Source organism: Glandiceps talaboti, chromosome 8, assembly GCF_964340395.1.
Source record: "Glandiceps talaboti chromosome 8, keGlaTala1.1, whole genome shotgun sequence".
Taxonomy (NCBI): domain Eukaryota; kingdom Metazoa; phylum Hemichordata; class Enteropneusta; family Spengelidae; genus Glandiceps; species Glandiceps talaboti.
Window position 1 is genome coordinate 8798468 of NC_135556.1, and position 22499 is coordinate 8820966.

The 22499-nt window shown below is 33.9% G+C and overlaps 1 protein-coding gene across 1 annotated transcript in view; it reads right to left on the reverse strand.

Moving 5' to 3' along the window:
• LOC144439135 (uncharacterized) overlaps positions 1–21887 on the reverse strand; it is a 35652-nt gene extending 13765 nt beyond the window's left edge. The window contains exons 1-3 of the mRNA XM_078128404.1: positions 21767–21887; positions 17203–17384; positions 15582–15778 (exon numbers count right to left, since the gene is read on the reverse strand). Of these exons, the coding sequence (XP_077984530.1) occupies positions 15582–15778; positions 17203–17384; positions 21767–21887 (500 nt within the window). The remainder of the gene's footprint in view (positions 1–15581; positions 15779–17202; positions 17385–21766) is intronic.
• Between the last annotated feature and the right edge of the window lie 612 nt (positions 21888–22499).

The window sequence follows — 22499 nt, forward strand, 5'->3', positions numbered from 1 at the left end:
CCCCCCCCATCCACAATTTTCAAAACAGCATGACCCCCCCCCCCTACTGCCAATTTCAAAAACAGGGTGACCCCCCCTACCAATCCACCGCCCCCCCCCCCCAAGGCCGAAGAAACTGACCGGTACCTAAATATTCATAGAATTTGATGCTTTTATAGCGTTTGAATTTTTAAATACAACATGACAAACATTATTATGAGTAATTTAAGGCTCTCTGAGAAGTGGAAATTCCAGCAAATGTTCGGAAAGAATTACAACATTTTTATCGATTGATCACAGACTCAGAGTGCATCGTGACTTATCCAAGTGACATATTTTCGACACAAAAAAATATACGTAAAGTGAAATGTTCTTTGATGAAAAACATGTTTACACATAAACAAGCAACAAGAAAATCACAGATGAAATTTATATCCGGAAAATACATGGGCCAATTGTGTTTATTATTTTTAAAACATCGCATAGAAATTATAACTCCTAGCTGATCAATGATGACTAAAACTGACTTATCGAACATAAAAATTGCCTTGAAAGTTTTACTGTCATTTGACTTTATCGGCAAAAACAAAGGCCGTGGTCAAATTTCATGAATTTTTATACAGTTATTAACTGTGTGGTGATTTTTAGCATGATGCATTTTGATCACATTTTACTTGCATACGGACGGAAAACGAGCCAGTAAAACCTACAGTAGTCGAGAGTAGTTGCACTAAATTTCTAAAAACAAACAAGGTTACATGTTCAGAGATATAGTTGAATATCATTGCGTGGACAGATTTTACGTTGCAGGGCTTCATCTGTGTAGAATTTAATAACAAATCGAATGATGTATGTGACATGCTTAGCCCGTACGTCTTTCTCTTAGCCCAGGCCGTTTTATGACGGGTATGTTTTCTTCACGGAAGTGAAACTGAGAAATCTGAAAACGAACATCGACCAAACAAAACGGTATTATGAAAAATCTCACATGAAACTATGTTTTTTGAAGGTACAAAACATGCCAGTAGGTCACTTGTAGATTGTACAGTGACTTTGGAACATTGTACATGTGGCATTCTAAAAATAACACTGTATTGTTACTGTATGTAGATAGCATCTCGAAGGAACACATGAAATAGCGCGCCATTTGACGTGATTCAACTCTGACCGTATGAAAATGAGATCGAATGTCCAGACTGTATCATATTGAGCCTCAGCTTCAGTCTCATATTCGAAAAATCACAATAACACCAGAAAAAAGCAGTCAAACAAGAAATACTAATGTTCAGCTGCAGGAAATGTTCCGCTTCACGCTCACTTACAGATTACTAGTCCTGTGAACCGAACTGAACTGAACTGAACTTGATGGGAGAAAGAAGCAGTCAAACAAGAAATTTTACCATAGGGATATCCCACTTCTCATCCATCGTAAAATATGCATATGACAAATCAGTATCAACAATGTTTCTATGCAACAAGAATAAGTATGTTTTCTTATGTGTGAAAAATGGTCACATTTGTACCCCAAGTACTCTGTTGTTGATGTTTACCAGTACATGTATTTATTTACTTTAATACTTATGTTTGTTTGTTTGTTTGTTTTTTGTAAACAAAACCAACTAAGCTAGAGCACGCTGTGATAATTACAAATCAATATCAACAATGTTTCTATAGAACAATATATGAATTCCCATATGTGAAATGGTCACCTGATATGTACGTATCAAAGGGGTATCCGTAATGGGGGGGGGGGGGGGGGGTCGAGTGACAACAGTCATAATTGAGTGACGAACCAACACTCACCATGCTATCAGGGCTAATTGACTATCAGCTCGTTTGTGTGATTAGTAATAGACTTATTAAAGTGCACTCATTTTGGCAATTTGTAACAAGGAGGGTTCAGCCTCTCCCATGCCGCTGAATTTTCACACATACCCAAAATTGCCAAAAGGAGTTCAATATCTTATGAATACAGTGTAGCATGATTTGATGAAAAAAATATATTCAAAACAAAATTGCATTAAATTTATTGTTACATTATAGTGTTTCAAAATATTGTACGTACAGTGTTTTGCAGGTGACAATAAGGGAACTAGCAGAATTTACAACAGGGAAGGCCTAAGGAGAAAGGGTTACAATAAAAATTAGGGGTGTGAAGGGGGGATGAAAATTCTGAGGTCTGAAATGGGGGGGGGGGGGGGGCAAGAAAAGCTTTGCTCAATAGGATTTGAACCAAATTAAATCTCAGGAGCTGGCCGGTGCAAAATGCAGGAACAGGCCAGGTACAGGCCAGGCTAGGTCAGGCCAGGCCAGGCCAGGTACTATCTAAATATTTTTTTTTCGATTTACATTCGGATTCAAAGATTTGAATCCTCTATTTTATTTGGTGTAGATTTTCAAATAATTGTCAGGTTAATTTTTCTCTGCAATTTGCCATCAATTATCTTGTTTTCAAAATCACCACGCAACTAATGTCTTCTTTTCTGGGAATTACATTTTTCACAGATATTTCATACTGGGTGCATTGAAGAGTAAACCCTGGTAGTAGTGCTGGCCAAGTACATGTATCTCCAATGCAATGTAAGACATGGGGGCTACGAAAATCTTTGGTTAATTTTTTGAGAGTGCAAGCATTTTTTGACCAAACTATATTCTCCTCAGGCCCCCCTCCCCTCCCTAACATTATGGCAAAATGGAAGCTTTAACTTTCATCTAAATAGGTACATACAATTTGATGATAGCAAAGTGCACATGTAATATATATTTTATTGATGTAGGTTCATGTGTCCTTTATAGCTTAAATACTGATAAATTATTTATATAATTTATTACTTTTGATAATTAGGTAATGTCTTGAATGCTTCAGATTTCATATAAATTGGCATATATGTACTTTTTGTCTTCTTGATCGTAAGATCTCAATCCAGTTTAATTTAAATAATCTTCTTAAAATATTGATCTAGAGGAAGCCTTCTTCAATGCATATTGATAGTGGCCATTGGACAAGTATCCCAGATATTCATATAATTACCTGGGGCCATTATATGGACAAGTATCCCAGATATTCATATAATTACCTGGGGCCATTATATGGACAAGTGTTCCAGATATTCATATAATTACATGGGGCCATTATATGGACAAGTGTCCCAGATATTCATATAATTACCTGTAGCCATTATATGGACAAGTATCCCAGATATTCATATAATTACCTGGGGCCTTTATATGGACAAGTGCTCCAGATATTCATATAATTACATGGGGCCATTATATGGACAAGTGTTCCAGATATGCAGATAATTACCTGGGGCCATTATATGGACAAGTGTTCCAGATATTCAGATAATTACCTGGGGCCTTTATATGGACAAGTGTCCCAGATATTCATATAATTACCTGGGGCCATTATATGGACAAGTGTTCCAGATATTCAGATAATTACCTGGGGCCTTTATAGGGACAAGTGTCCCAGATATTCATATAATTACCTGGGGCCATTATATGGACAAGTGTTCCAGATATTCATATAATTACCTGGGGCCATTATATGGACAAGTATCCCAGATATTCATATAATTACCTGGGGCCATTATATGGACAAGTGTTCCAGATATTCATATAATTACATGGGGCCATTATATGGACAAGTGCTCCAGATATTCATATAATTACATGGGGCCATTATATGGACAAGTGTTCCAGATATTCATATAATTACATGGGGCCATTATATGGACAAGTGCTCCAGATATTCATATAATTACATGGGGCCATTATATGGACAAGTGTTCCAGATATTCATATAATTACATGGGGCCATTATATGGACAAGTGCTCCAGATATTCATATAATTACATGGGGCCATTATATGGACAAGTGTTCCAGATATTCATATAATTACATGGGGCCATTATATGGACAAGTGTTCCAGATATTCATATAATTACATGGGGCCATTATATGGACAAGTGCTCCAGATATTCATATAATTACCTGGGGCCATTATATGGACAAGTGTTCCAGATATTCATATAATTACATGGGGCCATTATATGGACAAGTGCTCCAGATATTCATATAATTACATGGGGCCATTATATGGACAAGTGTTCCAGATATGCAGATAATTACCTGGGGCCATTATATGGACAAGTGTTCCAGATATTCAGATAATTACCTGGGGCCTTTATATGGACAAGTGTCCCAGATATTCATATAATTACCTGGGGCCATTATATGGACAAGTGTTCCAGATATTCAGATAATTACCTGGGGCCTTTATATGGACAAGTGTCCCAGATATTCATATAATTACCTGGGGCCATTATATGGACAAGTGTTCCAGATGTTCATAATTACCTGTGGCCATTATATGGACAATTATCCCAGATATTCATATAATTACCTGGGGCCATTATATGGACAAGTGTTCCAGATATTCAGATAATAACCTGGGGCCTTTATATGGACAAGTGTCCCAGATATTCATATAATTACCTGTGGCCATTATATGGACAATTATCCCAGATATTCATATAATTACCTGGGGCCATTATAAGGACAACTATCCCAGATATTAATATAATTAGCTGTGGCCATTATAAGGACAAGCATCCCAGATATTCATATAATTACCTGTGGCCATAATATGGACAAGTGTCCTAGATATCCATATAATTACCTGTGGCCATTATATGGACAAGTATCCCAGATATTCATATAATTACCTGGGGCCTTTAATATATGGACAAGTGTCCCAGATATCCATATAATTACCTGTGGCCATAATATGGACAAGAGTCCCAGATATCCATATAATTACCTGTGGCCATTATATGGACAAGTATCCCAGATATTCATATAATTACCTGGGGCCTTTATATGGACAAGTATCCCAGATGTTCAGATAATTACCTGTGGCCATTACAAGGACAAATATCCCAGATATTCATATAATTACCTGTTACCATTATATGGACAAGTATCCCAGATATTCATATAATTACCTGTGGCCATTATATGGACAAGTAATATCCCATACATTCATATAATTACCTGTGGCCATTATATGGACAATTATCCCAGATATTCATATAATTACCTGTGGCCATTATATGGACAAGTATCCCAGATGTTCATGATTACCTGTGGCCATTATATGGACAAGTGTTCCAGATATTCATATAATTACCTGTGGCCATTATATGGACAAGTATCCCAGATATTCATATAATTACCTGTAGCCATTATATGGACAAGTAATATCCCAGATATTCATATAATTACCTGTGGCCATTATATGGACAAGTATCCCAGAAGTTCATAATTACCTGTGGCTATTATATGGACAAGTATCCCAGAAGTTCACAATTACCTGTGGCCATTATATGGACAAGTATCCCAGAAGTTCACAATTACCTGTGGACATTGGACAAGTATCCCAGATATTCATATAATTACCTGTGGCCATTATGTGGACAAGTAATATCCCAGACATTCATATAATTACCTGTGGCCATTATATGGACAAGTAATATCCCAGACATTCATATAATTACCTGTGGCCATTATATGGACAAGTATCCCAGAAGTTCATAATTACCTGTGGCTATTGATTATATGGCCATATAATTACCCTGAAAAATTGGCAATATTGCTAAATATGTATTTACATAATAACATACATATTCACCAATAATGTTCATCAGCTTGGTAGATCAAATTGACTAACACAGTTTATAACACGAGTTTTTTTAGCATCAAGCTTTCGATATATGTACTGGTTGGTGACCCTCATCATATCAATAAATTCCAGTTACAGTTACATGTACTACTGACCAGTATGGAATTTGTCAATCTGATGAGGATTGTCGACTGAGATCAAAAGTTCAATGCTAAATGACTTTGAAATGCTTGTTTGATATTCATTAGTCTGCCATAAAAACCAATCAGACAAGGTGTTATATTTCATGTACTATTTATTTGTTGAGTTTCTTATAAAGTGACTAATACAAGTAAGTATAACATTGGTAGAATAAACACCTGTGACCTAAAAAATACTGAATACGAATATCACGAATGAAATAAGTTCACCAAAAACATTTTTGCCAAAGGTTATCCATCTGAAAATGATTAAATATATAGTTTATAAAAGATATCAATATTTTTTTTTAATCTGTATAGCACCAAGAAAATATGAAAGACTTATTGCCTTGTGTCAAATCTTTGGTCTAGATAAAGCCAATTCATCTAAATAAAGTAAAAATTTTCAAAAATGATAACATTCCAACAACATTTTCAGAAATGCTAACATCCCAACAACATTTTCACCAAAGTAGAAATTTGGTTAATTCCTCTTTTCTATGGTTTTAAAGCTTACTTAGCCTAGAGACTTACATAATAATAAATTTGTCTGTGTCCGTTGGTATCAATTATAACAGTATTTTATTAATCCAATCTAGATATATTTTATATTGTTGAAATTCTATTTAAAAAAAATAAACATTTAAACTTGGCTCTTAAAACACACATAAATAGCAATTGTACATTTATCTCACTACATATCTATAATAACCATGCAAATTAATACTTCTGTCTTTCCCCAAAAAATAACATCTACATAAATGGTTATCCCTACAAGACCATTTTCACCAACATGACCAATTTCCTGTCTCAAGATTTATTATATTGTATGTGATTCCTATGTGAAGTGAGGTGATGTCTTTGTTGTATTTCATTTCCAAAATTTGCTGTATAATATGTATGGACCCAATAATACTATACTAGAACCTTGTAATGCGTAAGTGCTTATGTGGCATACTCAGGTATTTGAATAAGCATTATTGTGGCATTTATACTTTCATGAACAAATCTAAAATAAGTGAAACTGCTCCATGGAATATTCTCTCATCTGCCAACACATCAGTTTATCAGTTGGGTACAAGTTTGTTGTATTGTATACCAAATGGTTAGTTCAGGAGATAGTCAATATGTATAATTTAAATAATAAGTATATTAAACACCTGGTAAATGTAAACATGCAAAGCTAATAACACTTTTCTCTTAAGAGTGTAAAAAGTATATAATATATATAATTACTACTATGTCATGTGAAGCAGATATAAAATCATGTGATTGGTGGGGTAAAATTACCAGTAATCAGGCTTTGGGAATGGAATTGAGATTTGGGGTCCAAGGTACATTCTACAAAAAATGTACATACTGTGAACATATCGATTACTATGTTGGATTTCTATAGCTGAAAAGACAACACATTTATGATTTTAATAAGTAAAATAACTCCAGCTAACATACTTTTAAGTATGCAAGTTAACTTCTGATGTACATAAATGGAAAGACATGTTTTTGGAAAAATTTGGTAGTAAAATTGAGGTGGTACGACCATTTCTATATTCAGATGCTGTGAAAGTGTCAATAACAGTGTGAAAGTGTGTGGCCAGGCAGAGGAGTATAGTGTCTAATTTCCCCTTCTACGGTGAAATAAAATATGCCAGAAAAGTTGTAATATGCCATATATTCTGTCCAATTGTTCATGTGCCAAAATATCTGTTCATAAAACACCAGTTATGGCTTAACACCAGTGTGCCCAGGCCCCTCTAATCATACATTGATAGCCAAATTTTGTTGCTGTGAGTCAAAATGAGAAAAACTGGAATTTCTTGTGATAGTCACCACACAGGAAGAGACAGGGGAACACAAAATTTTGGTACGGCACTAGAAATTGTGTACATCAGTGGCATGTCAAATTGGCTTAGAGGGCACACTACTTAAGACTAATTTCTCACATGTAATTCAACAACTATGTTTGATTAACTTTACAGCATTTTCATCAGTCATGAAATTTTGTATGTGCTTCAAACTATATATAGCGTACATGTATTTACAGTAAACATATTCTACTTATTTTATACTCATGCACTGTATGTGAAAATAATATCTCTTCTCTTTACATAAACTGATAATACAATTCTTACAAACCACAATTCATTTAGTCACATACTATCTCACGAAAATACAAAATCGTGTAAAATTTTAAGTTTTAAACCAAACATTCGTGTACTCCATGTTGATCTGTATAGCTATATGTTCATATACTTAACCAAACATTCACTTGACTCTAAGTTACATGATAGCATTTCTTTGAAAGGTTTCAACCTTTGTAGAAAAATCGAGTTAGATCTGCAAAGGATTGTGTGAAACACGAACATTATATAAACTTACAACAATGACAATCAAGTGAAAAATAAGTGTTAGGTTTTGTTTTTTACATGACAATGTCATTATATTCCCTATTTCTTGATAACATGCACAACACATGGATAATATAGTCGTGTGTGTCATTGATAAAATGGAGTATGCAAACCGATCAAAAAAGAGATTTTAATTCAGTTTTGTGATACATATCAAGCATATGATGAAAAAAATGTAGCATTTGCTTTGTCTATGTAATGACTGGATAATAATACAGTTGAAGTACACAAGACCACTAATATCTAAGGGGAGTATTTTGCGTACTTTAAGTCGGATTTTTACATATTGTTGGCACATCCTGTATATATTATTATAACAAATAACTTTTCACCATGTTTAAATCATATGTGAAAAAACTCACACTATACCTCGGGTTAGACTTCAACAAATATGACCTAAAAAAACAGCTTCACACACAATATATCTGTACTTAAAAATGACTTGAACACATGATAACAAAATTCTTAACTTTGGCCTGTGTTTATACTAGTTATTCTCAACTTTTGTACATCATTCTATTGTATGTCATTGCTACAGGTGTTTAAATACCACAAAGAAAGAGTTCAAGAGTCCACATTACTATTCTGGTGTATTTCCTTAGGCCCCATTTACATGTTGCCATTTTCAAATGAAAACATAACTATTTTGTTGTGTTTTGCATTTACATGTACTTAAAAAGAAAACAAAAAATACACATGAAAATGCAAAGATTTGAAAACGCTGCTAAAAGCGGATCATTTTATAAATGATTCATTTTCATTTGAAAACAGAGTTCATGTAAACGGGTGAAAACAGAAAGATTGAAAATGACATCGTATAAACCAACTGAAAATGCAACAATTCAAAAACGCACATATTTGATCTCAGAGATGACCGCACGAATGACATACTAATGCACATGCTTAAACCACGTCATTGTGTTTATGCATTTGCAAAAACCTCGATTTGGAATTGTTCCATCCTCCGTGTTTCCGTGAAGATGGTCAAAAATGCTTGTTGGTCTATTGTGTAAACATGTCAAAACACATTCAAATGAAAACGATATTAACATTTTTATTTGAAAACATTATCTCGTAAACTCCCCCTTAGACTGATAAGTTGGTATATTCTACCTGCATGTGCTATGCTTAAGTTATACTGAAGTTTCCCCAGAAATTATTCTTCAATGAACTGAAAACTCTGTAATTATTATAATTCCGCCACCATTAATTACTTAGTGTGATGCTAAGGCCTAACAACAATATATCATTCAACCTATTCATACAACTGTCTATATTCACAAGTACATACAAGCCATTCCTAGGCAACACATGAATCAAAGTGGAAAATCTAAGGCAATCTTTGGCAGTACATATAATAAATTCTTGTTTTTCAAGGTTATCTATTTGAATCAGCTGCTCTTACCAGTTCATATGGAAGACATGACATGTTTAAGCCTACAATAATGCAATATTACCACATAATATTAAACCTTTGGAGTATTATAAACTTTTTTTTTTTTAAATTTTGAAATAAGTAATTATGATACACTATCTTCCCCACATCCCCTCTTAACACAGTCAAAGCAAACCCCCATTTCACATGTTTCATTGTACCTCATACAAGGAAGGGTGGACGGCTAATATTTGGGAGAGCTTTGTGTTTCAATTATCAAACAATAGAATTGTTCTCTATGTAACCATGGTATGGTGACGATTTCAATCCCCCCCCCCCCCCCAACATTCAAAGCTGTGAAATGTTGAAATTATGATACATTATAACCTGACATATGACTATCTGTGTGGACAAAAAGAAAAACATTCATGTATGAACTCAACAAATAATTTCTTACATTATTAATTTTGAAATGCCACTTTCTGTTCTCACTCCATTATTTATTTCAAAACACATCCAATATAATTTCATCGTTTACCCGGACCCCCAAATTATCATTATGTATTCTATTGAACTGTCAAGTACTGTATTTTATTCAAGTAACAAAACTTAAGGCACGATGGTTTTGGAATATTTAAAAAAAAATAATAATGGTAATTTAGTAGTCCTTCTTCGGCCATGATGATTAACTTTTATACAAAATTTCAAATGTTTAATTAACACTCAAAAGTGTCATTGTGCTGATGACATCTGAGAGATTCGGACGAAATCTACACAGTCGCTTCAAAAGATAGATTCCAAAAACTTCACTATTACTACTCAAAATGTGTTAGCTAGCTGTAGGTTATCTTGCCTGATAAAATTACTTTAAAAAGTCTTGATTATATTGAGCTTCTTGAATGCTACATTATATGTAGTTACTCCTAATTCTGACAATTTGTACACATTTATAGTCCATTGGAAGTCCATATCGTCAGTAGATCTCTATATTTTATCTCGCCATTCTTTCAGTTAACCATAAAATCAGATAAAGGATTAATGAGATTCCTCTATGCATTATCCATATGTATATGGAATTTATTCCCAATTCAGGTTTATGTATATATTCATGACCAATCAGGTTATTGTATAGATTCATTATCTGACCAGGTGTTTTCACAAAATTAGCATCCAATCAGATTTAAGAATAAATTATCGACCATTCAGGTTATTGTACAGATTCATTATCTCTCCCAGGTTTCTTCACAAAGTTAGTATCCAATCAGATTTATGCATAAATTAATGACCACTCAGGTTATAGTATAGAGCAAATTAGGGTATTGTACAAGTCTAGCATCCAATCAGAATATTGTATAAAATTATTTATTTTGTCACTAAAATTTATGCATAAATTCAAAACCTACCAGATTTACATATAAGTTTATATCCAATCTGATAATTTTTTGTATAAATTCACCACCCAGTAATTTCAACACAAACTCATTACCAAATCATGATGAGTTTTGTATCAATCAAATCAATTCACAAACTCATTACCGAATTATATTTATGCATAAATATATGCCAATCAGTTTGCTGTAAAACTCTACAATCCGATTGGACCTTCATAAAACTTTAGTATCCAATCAGATTTTCATATCACTTACAAATGTACAGTCAAACTACTGATTGTTCAGTTGTCACATGACTTCTGAGATACCGGTGAGCTGTACTAACTTCTGTAAATTCACCATCTAATTTTACATAACATGCTTTGTTTTTACATGAAATGATAGTACATTGATGAATTTTGCCTAACTATTCAATCAGTACATTTTGACTAGCTTCTACCTGTTTTGCCTAACTATTCAATCAGTACAGTTCAGCGAGCTGGTACCTGTTTTGCCTAACTATTCAATCAGTACAGTTCAGCTAGCTTCCACCTGTTTTGCCTAACTATTCAGTCAGTACATTTCAGCTAGCTTCTACCTGTTTTGCCTAACTATTCAATCAGTACAATTTAGCTACCTTGTACCTGTTTTGGTTGACTATTTAACCAGTACATTTTGACTAGCTTCTACTCGTTTTGCCTAAATATTCAATCAGTATCTATTACCTTCCTTGGACCTAGTGTGCTTAACCATTCTGCCAGTACCTTTTGGCTAGCTTAACCTGTTTTACCTAACTATGGTTGGTATGTATGTGGTTTGACTAACTACCCAACTGGTATTGACTAGCATTAGTATACTAGCATACTTTGACCTCATGTTTCTATGTACTTTGAATGTATGTAGTTTGACACTCATTTTAGCCTTTCAGCTGAAAACAAATCTTATGCTATAATAAATCTCCTTGAAAATGGAATCACTTTCACTGGTAAATTTTGAGTACCTACAGATAATTATAGAGAGACATCATTAACAGACAATGGCAAGATAACCTGACTAGGTGAGAATTAATAGATAAACTTACAAATGTGATAGGTGCACTGCAAGTAAAACAAAACAAATTTTATCAGCCAAATAAATATGTGAAAAACACATATGTTCACAATTTTGACTGGTTCTACATAATATGTCTAACTATCCAGGATCATAATACAGTGACTGGGTTGGACCTACTATATTATACAATATTCCTGTTACTCCTTGATTTCCATTTCTGAGGTGTGTCATATGAGAGGGCCCACAAGGGAAAATGGCAGGATATGAAGCCATAAACAAAATGTGTGTGAAAACAACTTCATGAGTTTCTAGAAATTATATGATTGATAACAAATAAGCAGAATCTTTTTTGAACTTCCCAAGAATTCTTGCAACTTTTACCTTTCAAATTTTGCAACAATACTCAACAATACCAGACCCCATTCTGGTGCAAAACCTATTTCTGAGTGGCAAAAGTACATAACCATTCATTTTTCCAAAAACTAGAGAGTGGACCACTACAGTCCTCTATGAGTTTGCTCTTTGAAATAATGTAAAATCCTACTTCTGACCATACCTAAGTTTATTTTTAACTTAGCTCCCATTTGCAACAACATACTATGTACGCAGTTTTAAACATGCATTAGCTGTAACTTGAGTATTATTTTTCTAACCAACAGTATATTCAATGAAAATTATCAAAATACCAATAATTAGACACTGTGCATGTTAATTCCAGGTTGATTTTATCCGTAAGTAGTAAAGTAATATGTTGAAATTGAGATTGCATTGGGGCGTTGATTTTAGGGAGTAGCCCCAAAATCTATTTGATTGGATTTATTGCACCATGCATTGAGTACACCTACACAAATACATTTACCCAAAGGTGATTCAATACTGTTCAGGGTGTGTGATATTATGAAGTCATTATATCTTACAAAACAATTTCAACAAGTCTTCGTACAAGACACAGTACCCCTCAAATACAGTACTTCTATGTGACTGAATACAAGAAAACTTACTTGTGAATATATGGGGATAGACACTTGAATGGAGTCACTATGTATTGCAGTTTTTAAGTTGTTCAGTAATATAGTGAGTTTTTACTACAAATAAAGTTGCCATTCAATAAAAGTGATATAAGCACCAAAAATGATGCTTGTGTGTAGTTTTTTCTTCAATACTACTTGTAAACATGATTTTAAAAGAAATTGGCAATATGTAAACACTACAATGTGTCTGTGATAGGCAGAAATTGGTTTGATTTTGATAATTGACCCTGAATGTCAAGGTCAAAGATCTAGGTCTCAAAAGATAGCTGGCATCGCATAATATTGGGGTAGAAATTAGAATGGAGTCTCTATGTATTACAGTATTTGAGTTATGCAGTAAATATGGATTTTTAACTACAAATATGGCTGCTATTCAGTCAAATTTGCATATATCACTGTACAAAGTGATGTGCATATGTCCCATATGATATGTCACCTTTGTGTCAGGTTTGAAAGAAATCAGATATTGCATGTCTGAGAAATGACATATTATGAACAAACGAATGGACGTACACACATATGCAAAGACAAACAGACGGATGCAGCCCATTTTAATAGTCAACCCTTTGGGGGACCAAAAAAATACTGCAGTTGCAGCTAGTGCAGCCTTAACGGACATTTGTAACTTACCAATATTGACATTTTGTTATGTTTATGTTAATTTACTGTAGTCTGTATCATACAAGCAAAACACCTTAAAAATGTTACTTATATTTGGCAATTTTCCTGCTTTATTTCTTACTTTGATTACTGTGTTCTGCTTAAAGCTTCTCATAAAATGACAATAAAAAATTATTTCTCACCCCTTTCACAGTACTAAATTTTTAAAAAAAATTTCGTCTGTTTGATCAAAGAAAGAATACATTTGATAATGCCCTTTGACACCTGTGGCAATGTCTGATGATATGTAATGCTGGTGAGACCTATGTGAAATTATTTCAAACCATAAAAAATGAATTAGTGAAACACTAATAATGGCATACTAATCCCAAATATGATTAATATTTTTCTTTAACAAAATGAACTAAAAACTAATTTCTGAACAAGCTATTGTGACTTTGTAAGACTTAGATTTATGTTTCTCCATGGAGTCCATACTAGCCTAGTAAGTCTTCCAGCTGAGACAAAAAATACTTTAAAACAGGTAATAAAAAATAGGTTGTTAACTGCTAGTTTTTACTTTAGTTTCTAAGCTACAAGAAAGTGATAGATTTGAAAATTATACTGAAAATTATATAATATGAAAATTATAAGAGTAAAATAAACCGAAAAGGCACAGACAATAAAACTGCACAAGTTATCTCATGCAACTTTGACAAATTACATGTATGTGTAATGACAGCGCACTTTGGGTTTGACTGAATTATCACAAAAGTAAAATACTGTAACCATCTCCATTCTTTATCAAATGAATAACCATATATATCATAAAAAAACTGAAACTATCGTCACAATGCAGCAATGGTGTCTTTAAAGCAACAAATTGTCATATGCAAGTATTGAGGCCTGCAGATAAATGACTTAATTCTTGTAATTATTCCAATTCTCATATAAGTAGTAGAAAAATGCACCTGTAGGAAAATTTCCATGATAATCAAAAAGTTTTAAAATCTCTCCAAAGTTTGCCATGTGAAAGCTTGTTCCTGCTCCTTATAAAATAGATATAACGCTTTCAAACTCTGCTCAAAGTGCTTTACAATTATCATAAATTGGGTTCCTGTCTTGTTTTCCAGGAAATTGTCAAACGCCTATCTATTGTTTTCACATAGTGAGTGTTAACACAGAATTTGGCAGCCATGTTCAATTCTAAAATGACTAAATTTTGATATTATTTTCACCTCTACTTAAAAAATTGGGGCGATGTGAAGCTATTACAAAGTTGTCACTGATTGGAAAACATGCATCACTCGTTAACAGTACAACCAACAGATGTGCTTGTTTCTAACCAATCAGAATGAACCTTATAAAGTGCTTCACATTATCTGCAAAAATATGCATGATGACCCAGATTTTAAACTATATTTTAACTTAGAATAGGTTGGAGTTTTCATGAACAAAGTAAAAGCAAAAGTTTGATGAGTTTACTTCCAAGACACGTTTTATATTAAACCCACTCTTTCATTCATAATGTGAGGTTTTCGCTAGAACTTCAAAAATTGCAAATGGCGACATAATTCAATGTATCATCCCCATTTTTATAAACTCTGATAACATTCTTACCTGGCAGTTGTAAGAAAATTACCATCAATATGGACTATAACACAAAATTAAAAAACGATGTTCTAAGAAAAATGATTTTAACCTGGTGTAACAAATAGGATTCTATTATCGAATAGATTGAAGTAAAATCAGGAAATATGTATTTCATTGTAATAATAAGAGCAATTAAAACTAAAAAAAAATTGTAATTCATACTAATACTATGTGATAAAGTGATTTAGAGTAGAGGGAGATTAATAGAAGGCACTTCTGAAAACCTTACAAAAATGTAAGATTTACTTGATTTTCCTGATCTTGTTTCTTTTTAAAGGAATAAAGAACAATGGAAGGAATATGACAACACCAAAAATAAGTTGTCCAATAACGAAGGCTAGAAGCCTGTCGTAGCCCCATGTTCTCGGTGTTTGTTTCATACCATACAGAAGTAGAAAGCCAACAATAACAGCAATAGATGCATACAGGTATCCTGTGGCTGCCTGTCAGACAAACAAAAACAAAGACATTGTCAATCTTTTATGTATCAAAACATGTCACGTTATCAATTGAAATCCACAACTTCTGCCTGTCATAAGGCAAATGAATTGAATTCAAGTAAATCATATGCAATTCACTTAGGGGTGAGATCAATAGTTCAATATAGAATAAAAAACTAAATTCTTTTAGTTGGGCCTCGGTCCCTTCTAACTTAATTGACCAAAATTGACAATTGTTTCAGAGCGCTCAATCATTCCTACATGTATTTTAGTGCTATGCATTTACAATAGCAAAAATTCTTCCATTTCTTGATTAGACTGCATTTGTTAGAAAAATTTGTATTTATGGGTACAAATCAGATCCATTAAAATTAAATCATTTTTGTAAGACGAGAACTAAAATGGTTCAAACCTTCCTGGGATACCCACCCCCAAACTAAAGGAATATATTTTTTTTATCCTTTTACTGATCTCGCCCCTTAACATTGTACTGTGCCTGTCAATTTGTCATTACTAAATATATAAAATGCTAATGATTGTACACTAGCCTTTTGAAAGGAAGTGCCAATGACATTGCAGCCTTTTTGTTTGTATTAACATTGCTAAATTCTCATATGATATGATAATGTGTTATAGGGAAAAGAGTGATTATGTTTACAGTTGCTATGTTATGGTTGCCTGAGATTTCTGTGATACCCAGTAACCATGTACTATAATTGTTGGGAAGGTTTAGTTTCTAGACAATAATTTGCTCTTGTTGTTTATAATGTCAAAGTACTTCATGAATACTACAATGTACTGCTATGTTTGCATAAAACATACATTTATGATTTGAGAGTTTGACATCTTAGTCAACTACAACCATGCATAGTCTTGTTTCTTACAACCTACACATCAACATTGTGCTGTTGCTATGGGTATAATTATTGTTGCTGGGGATTTTTACTTTCATGGCCTACCAGTAATCATAATTTTATTTGTTTTGGCTAAATTTAAAGCACCTTGCATATACATGTATGGGTGTGGACATTGTAACAACAAGCCAAGGGAAGTAGTCAATATAAACAATGTTGCTATTGGTGTTGACATGGTAGCTATGAGTGTGGTCAGTGATGTTATGGCTGCGGTCAATGTTGCTATGGGTGTGGTCATTGTAGCTAAGGTATTTTTAATGTATGGTATTAATTCAATTTGACCCGATACCACATTTTTTACCAAATTCACACGTGTGGTCAAAATGCTATCATAAGCACCATTCTTGGATGAATATATCCATCAAATATGAACTTTTACACCAAATCTGCATATCATAGATTCATTTTCGCGTTAACAGTTTCATCATCCCAAATAATGTAATAGGTGTGGGTTAATTAATGTGTGTGTGTGTGTGTGTGTGTGTGTGTGTGTCAACAACTTGGATAATTCACCTGTTTAATCATGGTCCACTTTCTCTGCTTGGTGATGGCAACATCGGTAGGCCATATGGCCATGGCATAGAAAAGTGGGGGTAATACAAAGATAGACATAACAATTAACGTGTAGAAAACCTCACAATGAAAGAAATCTAGGAGATGATATTTCTTGCCAGCACGCCATTCTTCTAATGTACCTAAAATTAAAGTAAAAGTAAACTCAGTCTATCATGTGACATCATCACTGTGAGTACTATGTATACAGAGGAAGGCTCATTCTGGATGAGTTATAATAAATATGTATTAAAAATATGGTCTAATATTCTGATTATTACCTATGTATCATTACAACAATTACCATATGGTAGAACATGTGTCGTTCGTTGAATTTCCCAATCTTTGCATTTCTATTTGTATAGAATAAATTATGAATAACACAAGAGATTATATAGATGAAATAAATTATTGTGGATATTGAACTATATGTTGTACTCCCTTAATATTTTATTACAGCAAAAAGACAACACGATGTATCAAGTTAAAGTTCAAAATCGTAGCTGAAGATACATGTCATAAACTGTTCCGAATAAGGACCAATAGTTTCGCATATAAGGACCAACAGCTTTTGCTAACTGTCAATCCTTATGATCAGAAGTCACTTGCCCTTAATTTCACATACTGTTTGCAAATGATATACAAATGAGGTTCAACCATTGCAGTCTTTCCTTGTTTAGCACATGAAATCATGTGATTCCATGGATTTTCATACTGTTTTTTGGATAAACATACAACAAAGTAACTGTATGTATTATAACAGAATCCATGACGTGTAAGTACCAGTATGGGTACTCATACTCAGGGGTATTTATATGCATGCTTGTTGTTCTCTGCTGCACTTTCAGTGTCACTCACTAGGTTCATTAAAGTATGATTGCAGAGAACGCCACAAGCAGCCCAATTATGCCATATTTACACCCACACATCATGTATATCTGTCTTTTATTTAATAATGTGAATGCAATCTTTTTGTGATACTTCAACATGTGACTATACATGTACATTATAATTTTGTGAGGGTATACATGTAAAACATAAATATTATGACAGCACAACATGCTGTACATATAAAGTGCCATTGTGGCATACTCTGGGTATTTGCATTAGTGTTTGTGATAATCTCTTCAGCTGTATTTTCATAAGCACAGCTGTACAGGGAAAGTGCAGCAGAAAACACTACATTAGTACATGTATGAGTGCAAATATCCCAATAGACTGGTTTCCGGTCCCTTATCAGCTTAGATAGCTGGGACTGGTAACGGCTAATTTATGCATGGCTGTAATTGGTTCTAATTTTCCTTGCAATCTGATTGGTCAGTGCCAGCAAAAGTTTTTAACAGACAAAGCACTGATTTGATAATATCTTGGGAAACTAATATGGCAGAATATATTCGGTCCATATTGCTGGCAGACAAAATATGAATATGTTCTTGATTTCACTGGCATCTTTTGACAATATGAAACATCAAATGTCATAATTATGACATAAGGATTGATATGCCATTTTTGTCAGAATCCTGACAAAAATGGCAGCTATTAGTGGTCCCAATACTCAAAGCCCTACAGCGATGAGGATGCTGGGTACCAGGAACCAGTCTAACATCCCCCAACACTGGCAATCATGCATAATGAGGTTCTATTATCATTACATATGTTTATCCAAAGCAAAATTAATTCCATAAATATACTAAATATAAAACTGCATTCTTGTGATTTCTTGGAGATGGAATAGTTGCACACTTATTTGCATATGTAATATACTGATGTGCAAATTGTACATAGAAATAGAATTCTTCCGACGTCATTTCTTGAATTAACCCTAAGGCATCCAGGCTATAAAAAGTATAATTATGAATTGAACAGTACATATACACAAATTTTGATTTTTTTTAACAGACTGACCATGACCATCCAGCATTATTTAGTTATGATGAAAAACAAATAACAAAAGGTCACCCTTGGTGCTGACATATCATGCAGTGTCTGTGTGCACAGATTGATCACAACCTTGACATACCATATTTTTGGAATGGGCACTTTGAACAAGGCCTTCAACATTGACATCATTTCACATTCCATGTATACTTACCAAGTGATTCAAAATGGTGCCCAAAATAAAGCTAAATGAAAAGGCACACGTGATGGACTTATTAATTAATCTCATTAATATCTGCAGCCTTACTGATGAGATGATTCTTTTTCCCTTTTGCAAGACTTACAGGAAAAGTCCAGTTAAACTTTCTTTTACATTTAGTATTGTACTAAATAAAATCCTATAAAAACGTTCATGCCAAAAAACAAAGGGGTGATGAATGCAAACAGAGGGGCGGCCCATGCAAACAGAGGGGATGTGCCCTTCAAAAATCCCTTGTGGAGAACACTGGTACTTGTGTATAGACTACTGCAATCAACTTAAATATGATTTTTGACAAAACAAAGAATGGCAAGATAATAAAGGGGTTTGGGTAAAAATGATGTCATCACTAGAGGATTTCCTAGTGATGATACCATGCAGGAAATATCTCAAATGGCTAAATATGTGCCAAGTGTAGTTGAACTTTTTCACAAGATTTCAAAAGTTTTTAGTAAGTTACGAGAATCAAGTTCTATTTTATCACCCAAAATCATATATAATTTGATAACAGTAATCAATGAATGAAAATGTAGTAAAAGGCAAACAATTATAATAAGCAAGACTGGATTTTTCTTTTAATTCTCTCCTGTAAGAGTGTTGGTATTGGTTTCCTTGGTCATCATACATGTACAATGTATTAATTTTCAGTGGTATATTTCCCAGACTCTTTCTTACGCTCAAAGATTATTTCAGTGTATCAGAATTTAATGTACTTTTCACTCCCATTACCACCCTTTTTATGTTGTTTTGTTTTTTCTATTATTGAATTGTAGCTGTCTGTTTTTATGGGGTTTATGACCATCTGGTCACTTTTATCCTGAAATAAAGTTGATAAAAAAAATTGATGGCTTTATACTTACATGTATAGGATGAACAAATTTAGGTTGCCACTGACTAGTAATGTTTTGTGGTGTTCTCCTTTCCCTACCTATGTGCTGACTCACAAGTAAACTGTAAGCTAGTTTTTATCATTTTGACCAACAACAAAAATTGCTGACTTCATAATCAGGATACTATGGTGCAGGGTACAACACACAATGAAAGGTACAACACTGTCAACACACTTTGTATTGTATTGCAACCCTTCGTCTGATAATGGTGGACAAAGTTGACAGGACACTTCAAAGTCCTTTACAAGAATGTAACTCAACCACAGTGTTGACAATAGCTAGTATAGTTACTTTGCACAATGAACCATTTCATGATGCAATCCTAAACACAGACAAGTTTGTGCTGATTTTTGAAAAATTTGTTCTCTGATGTTAAATGACCCAAATTGACTTTTTTTTTATTCCAGTAAACATACTTGCATCCCAAATACTGGTATCCCAAGGATAATGTAAATATGGACATCTTTGATGTCATTCAAAAATTAAAGTTTTCTGGCACAGATAGCAGAGTTCATGGCTCACAAGATTTCTCTGTCATTTTAGAATATGTATAATAAACGTCTTTGAATTTTCTATATTGTATCTGAATATAAGGGTTGAATTCTGCTTAAAGCAAATGGTGGGTATATAAGTATGCTAAATGAGTATAATACTGTGAGTACTTTTGAATATTGGCTGTGAAAGACAGCACCAAAGGATGTACAAGCTAATAATGCATGTCCTTTGTAAATTAAGTAAGTCATGATTGGTTTATCCCCGAAAAGTCCAAAGACCGGTTAGCCCAGGAAAGCCTAAAGATCGGTTATCCCTGGCAAAACTAAGGATCAGTTATCCCTGGAAAAACTATGGATTGGTCATCCCTGAAAAGTCTATGGAATACTACAAAGAATAACACACATGTGACAGTGAGGGTACACAAGTGTAGAATTCTCTTTGAATGTTACAACATGCAGGAGTGTTTTAGGCTGCTTGTAATTTTTGAATATGGCATTTCATTCCCAACCACTTCTATTAAAGAAGTAAGCAAGTACTCCAAAAACAACTAATAAAAATAAGGCCATTTTCATTTGTGAATTGTACAAAGTGATTGTGTCATTTCACTACACTTGTTGCATGATTACTGGGAGTTTAGACTGTTGTAGTTGAAATTTTCATGATAAGATATAATTTAACTATTATCATAATAGTGTACACATAATGAACAGTTTCACCTATAAAATTTCTCAAAATTTGCACTTGAAAGAATTAAATTATGTAGAATTAAGTAAAATTAAAGTGTCTTTGATTACAAAATTTGCTTTATTTCTTACACCCGGTCACCGACCCCTGTGTTTCCATTTCTTTCTAAATGTACGGTTTATTCCAACGGGATACAGGATTTTGTCAAATGTTAACTACACAAGCAAATAAATAAATAAATAAATTAATTAATTAATAAATATACATAAAGTATGGAATTGATTAAAATAAACATTGAAAATAGTAAACGTACTCTTACCTGCATAGAGAAATCTGTCATATCCAAGGGTTAGAATAGCAAACATACAAGTATACGACAGGGTCCATACAGCGTGTGCCGTGGCTTCTTTCCCGTTGTGGATCAACTTCCACCCAGCCATGAAACCCAAGACGCCCAGCAATATGTTAGTACAGGCAAACAAACAAGGCCAAATTGGGTGAAGACTGCGATCGAAGAAAAACATTGTTTCCCAACCGGGATAGCCCCAGAGGAGATAGACCCCAGATGGAGCAAATAACAGACTCAAATACAGTATACAATACACAAAATATTTGTTCACAAGCATGGAATGTTCCCGTTTTAAAGGTTCGGCCGCACACGCTGCAAAACATGCACCCATGGCAAAAGACCAAAAGACGTCGACTTGAATCATTGTGACGGAATGAACGCGAAGCGAACGTATTTCTGAAAATGAACTTCAACTAGACACGAAGTGACTCTTTTCCCTTTGCAGCTAGCTCCACACAGCTTGCTACCACTAATGCCAGCAGCACAGCAGACAGTACACGTTTCGTTGGCAAAGCGGAAGTTAACACAAATGAAAATGCACAGATTTCCTCCCCTTATCCGATTTTACGGAGCTCGGAACCAGTTTCCCTTTACAATATAGGTGGTGTCTACGATGTCTTTAGGTACTGTCACGACTAATGCAAACTATCTTCGTTTAAAATTTAAACGGCGTCGCGTCAGCAGAAGAGTCAAGTTCTTCGCC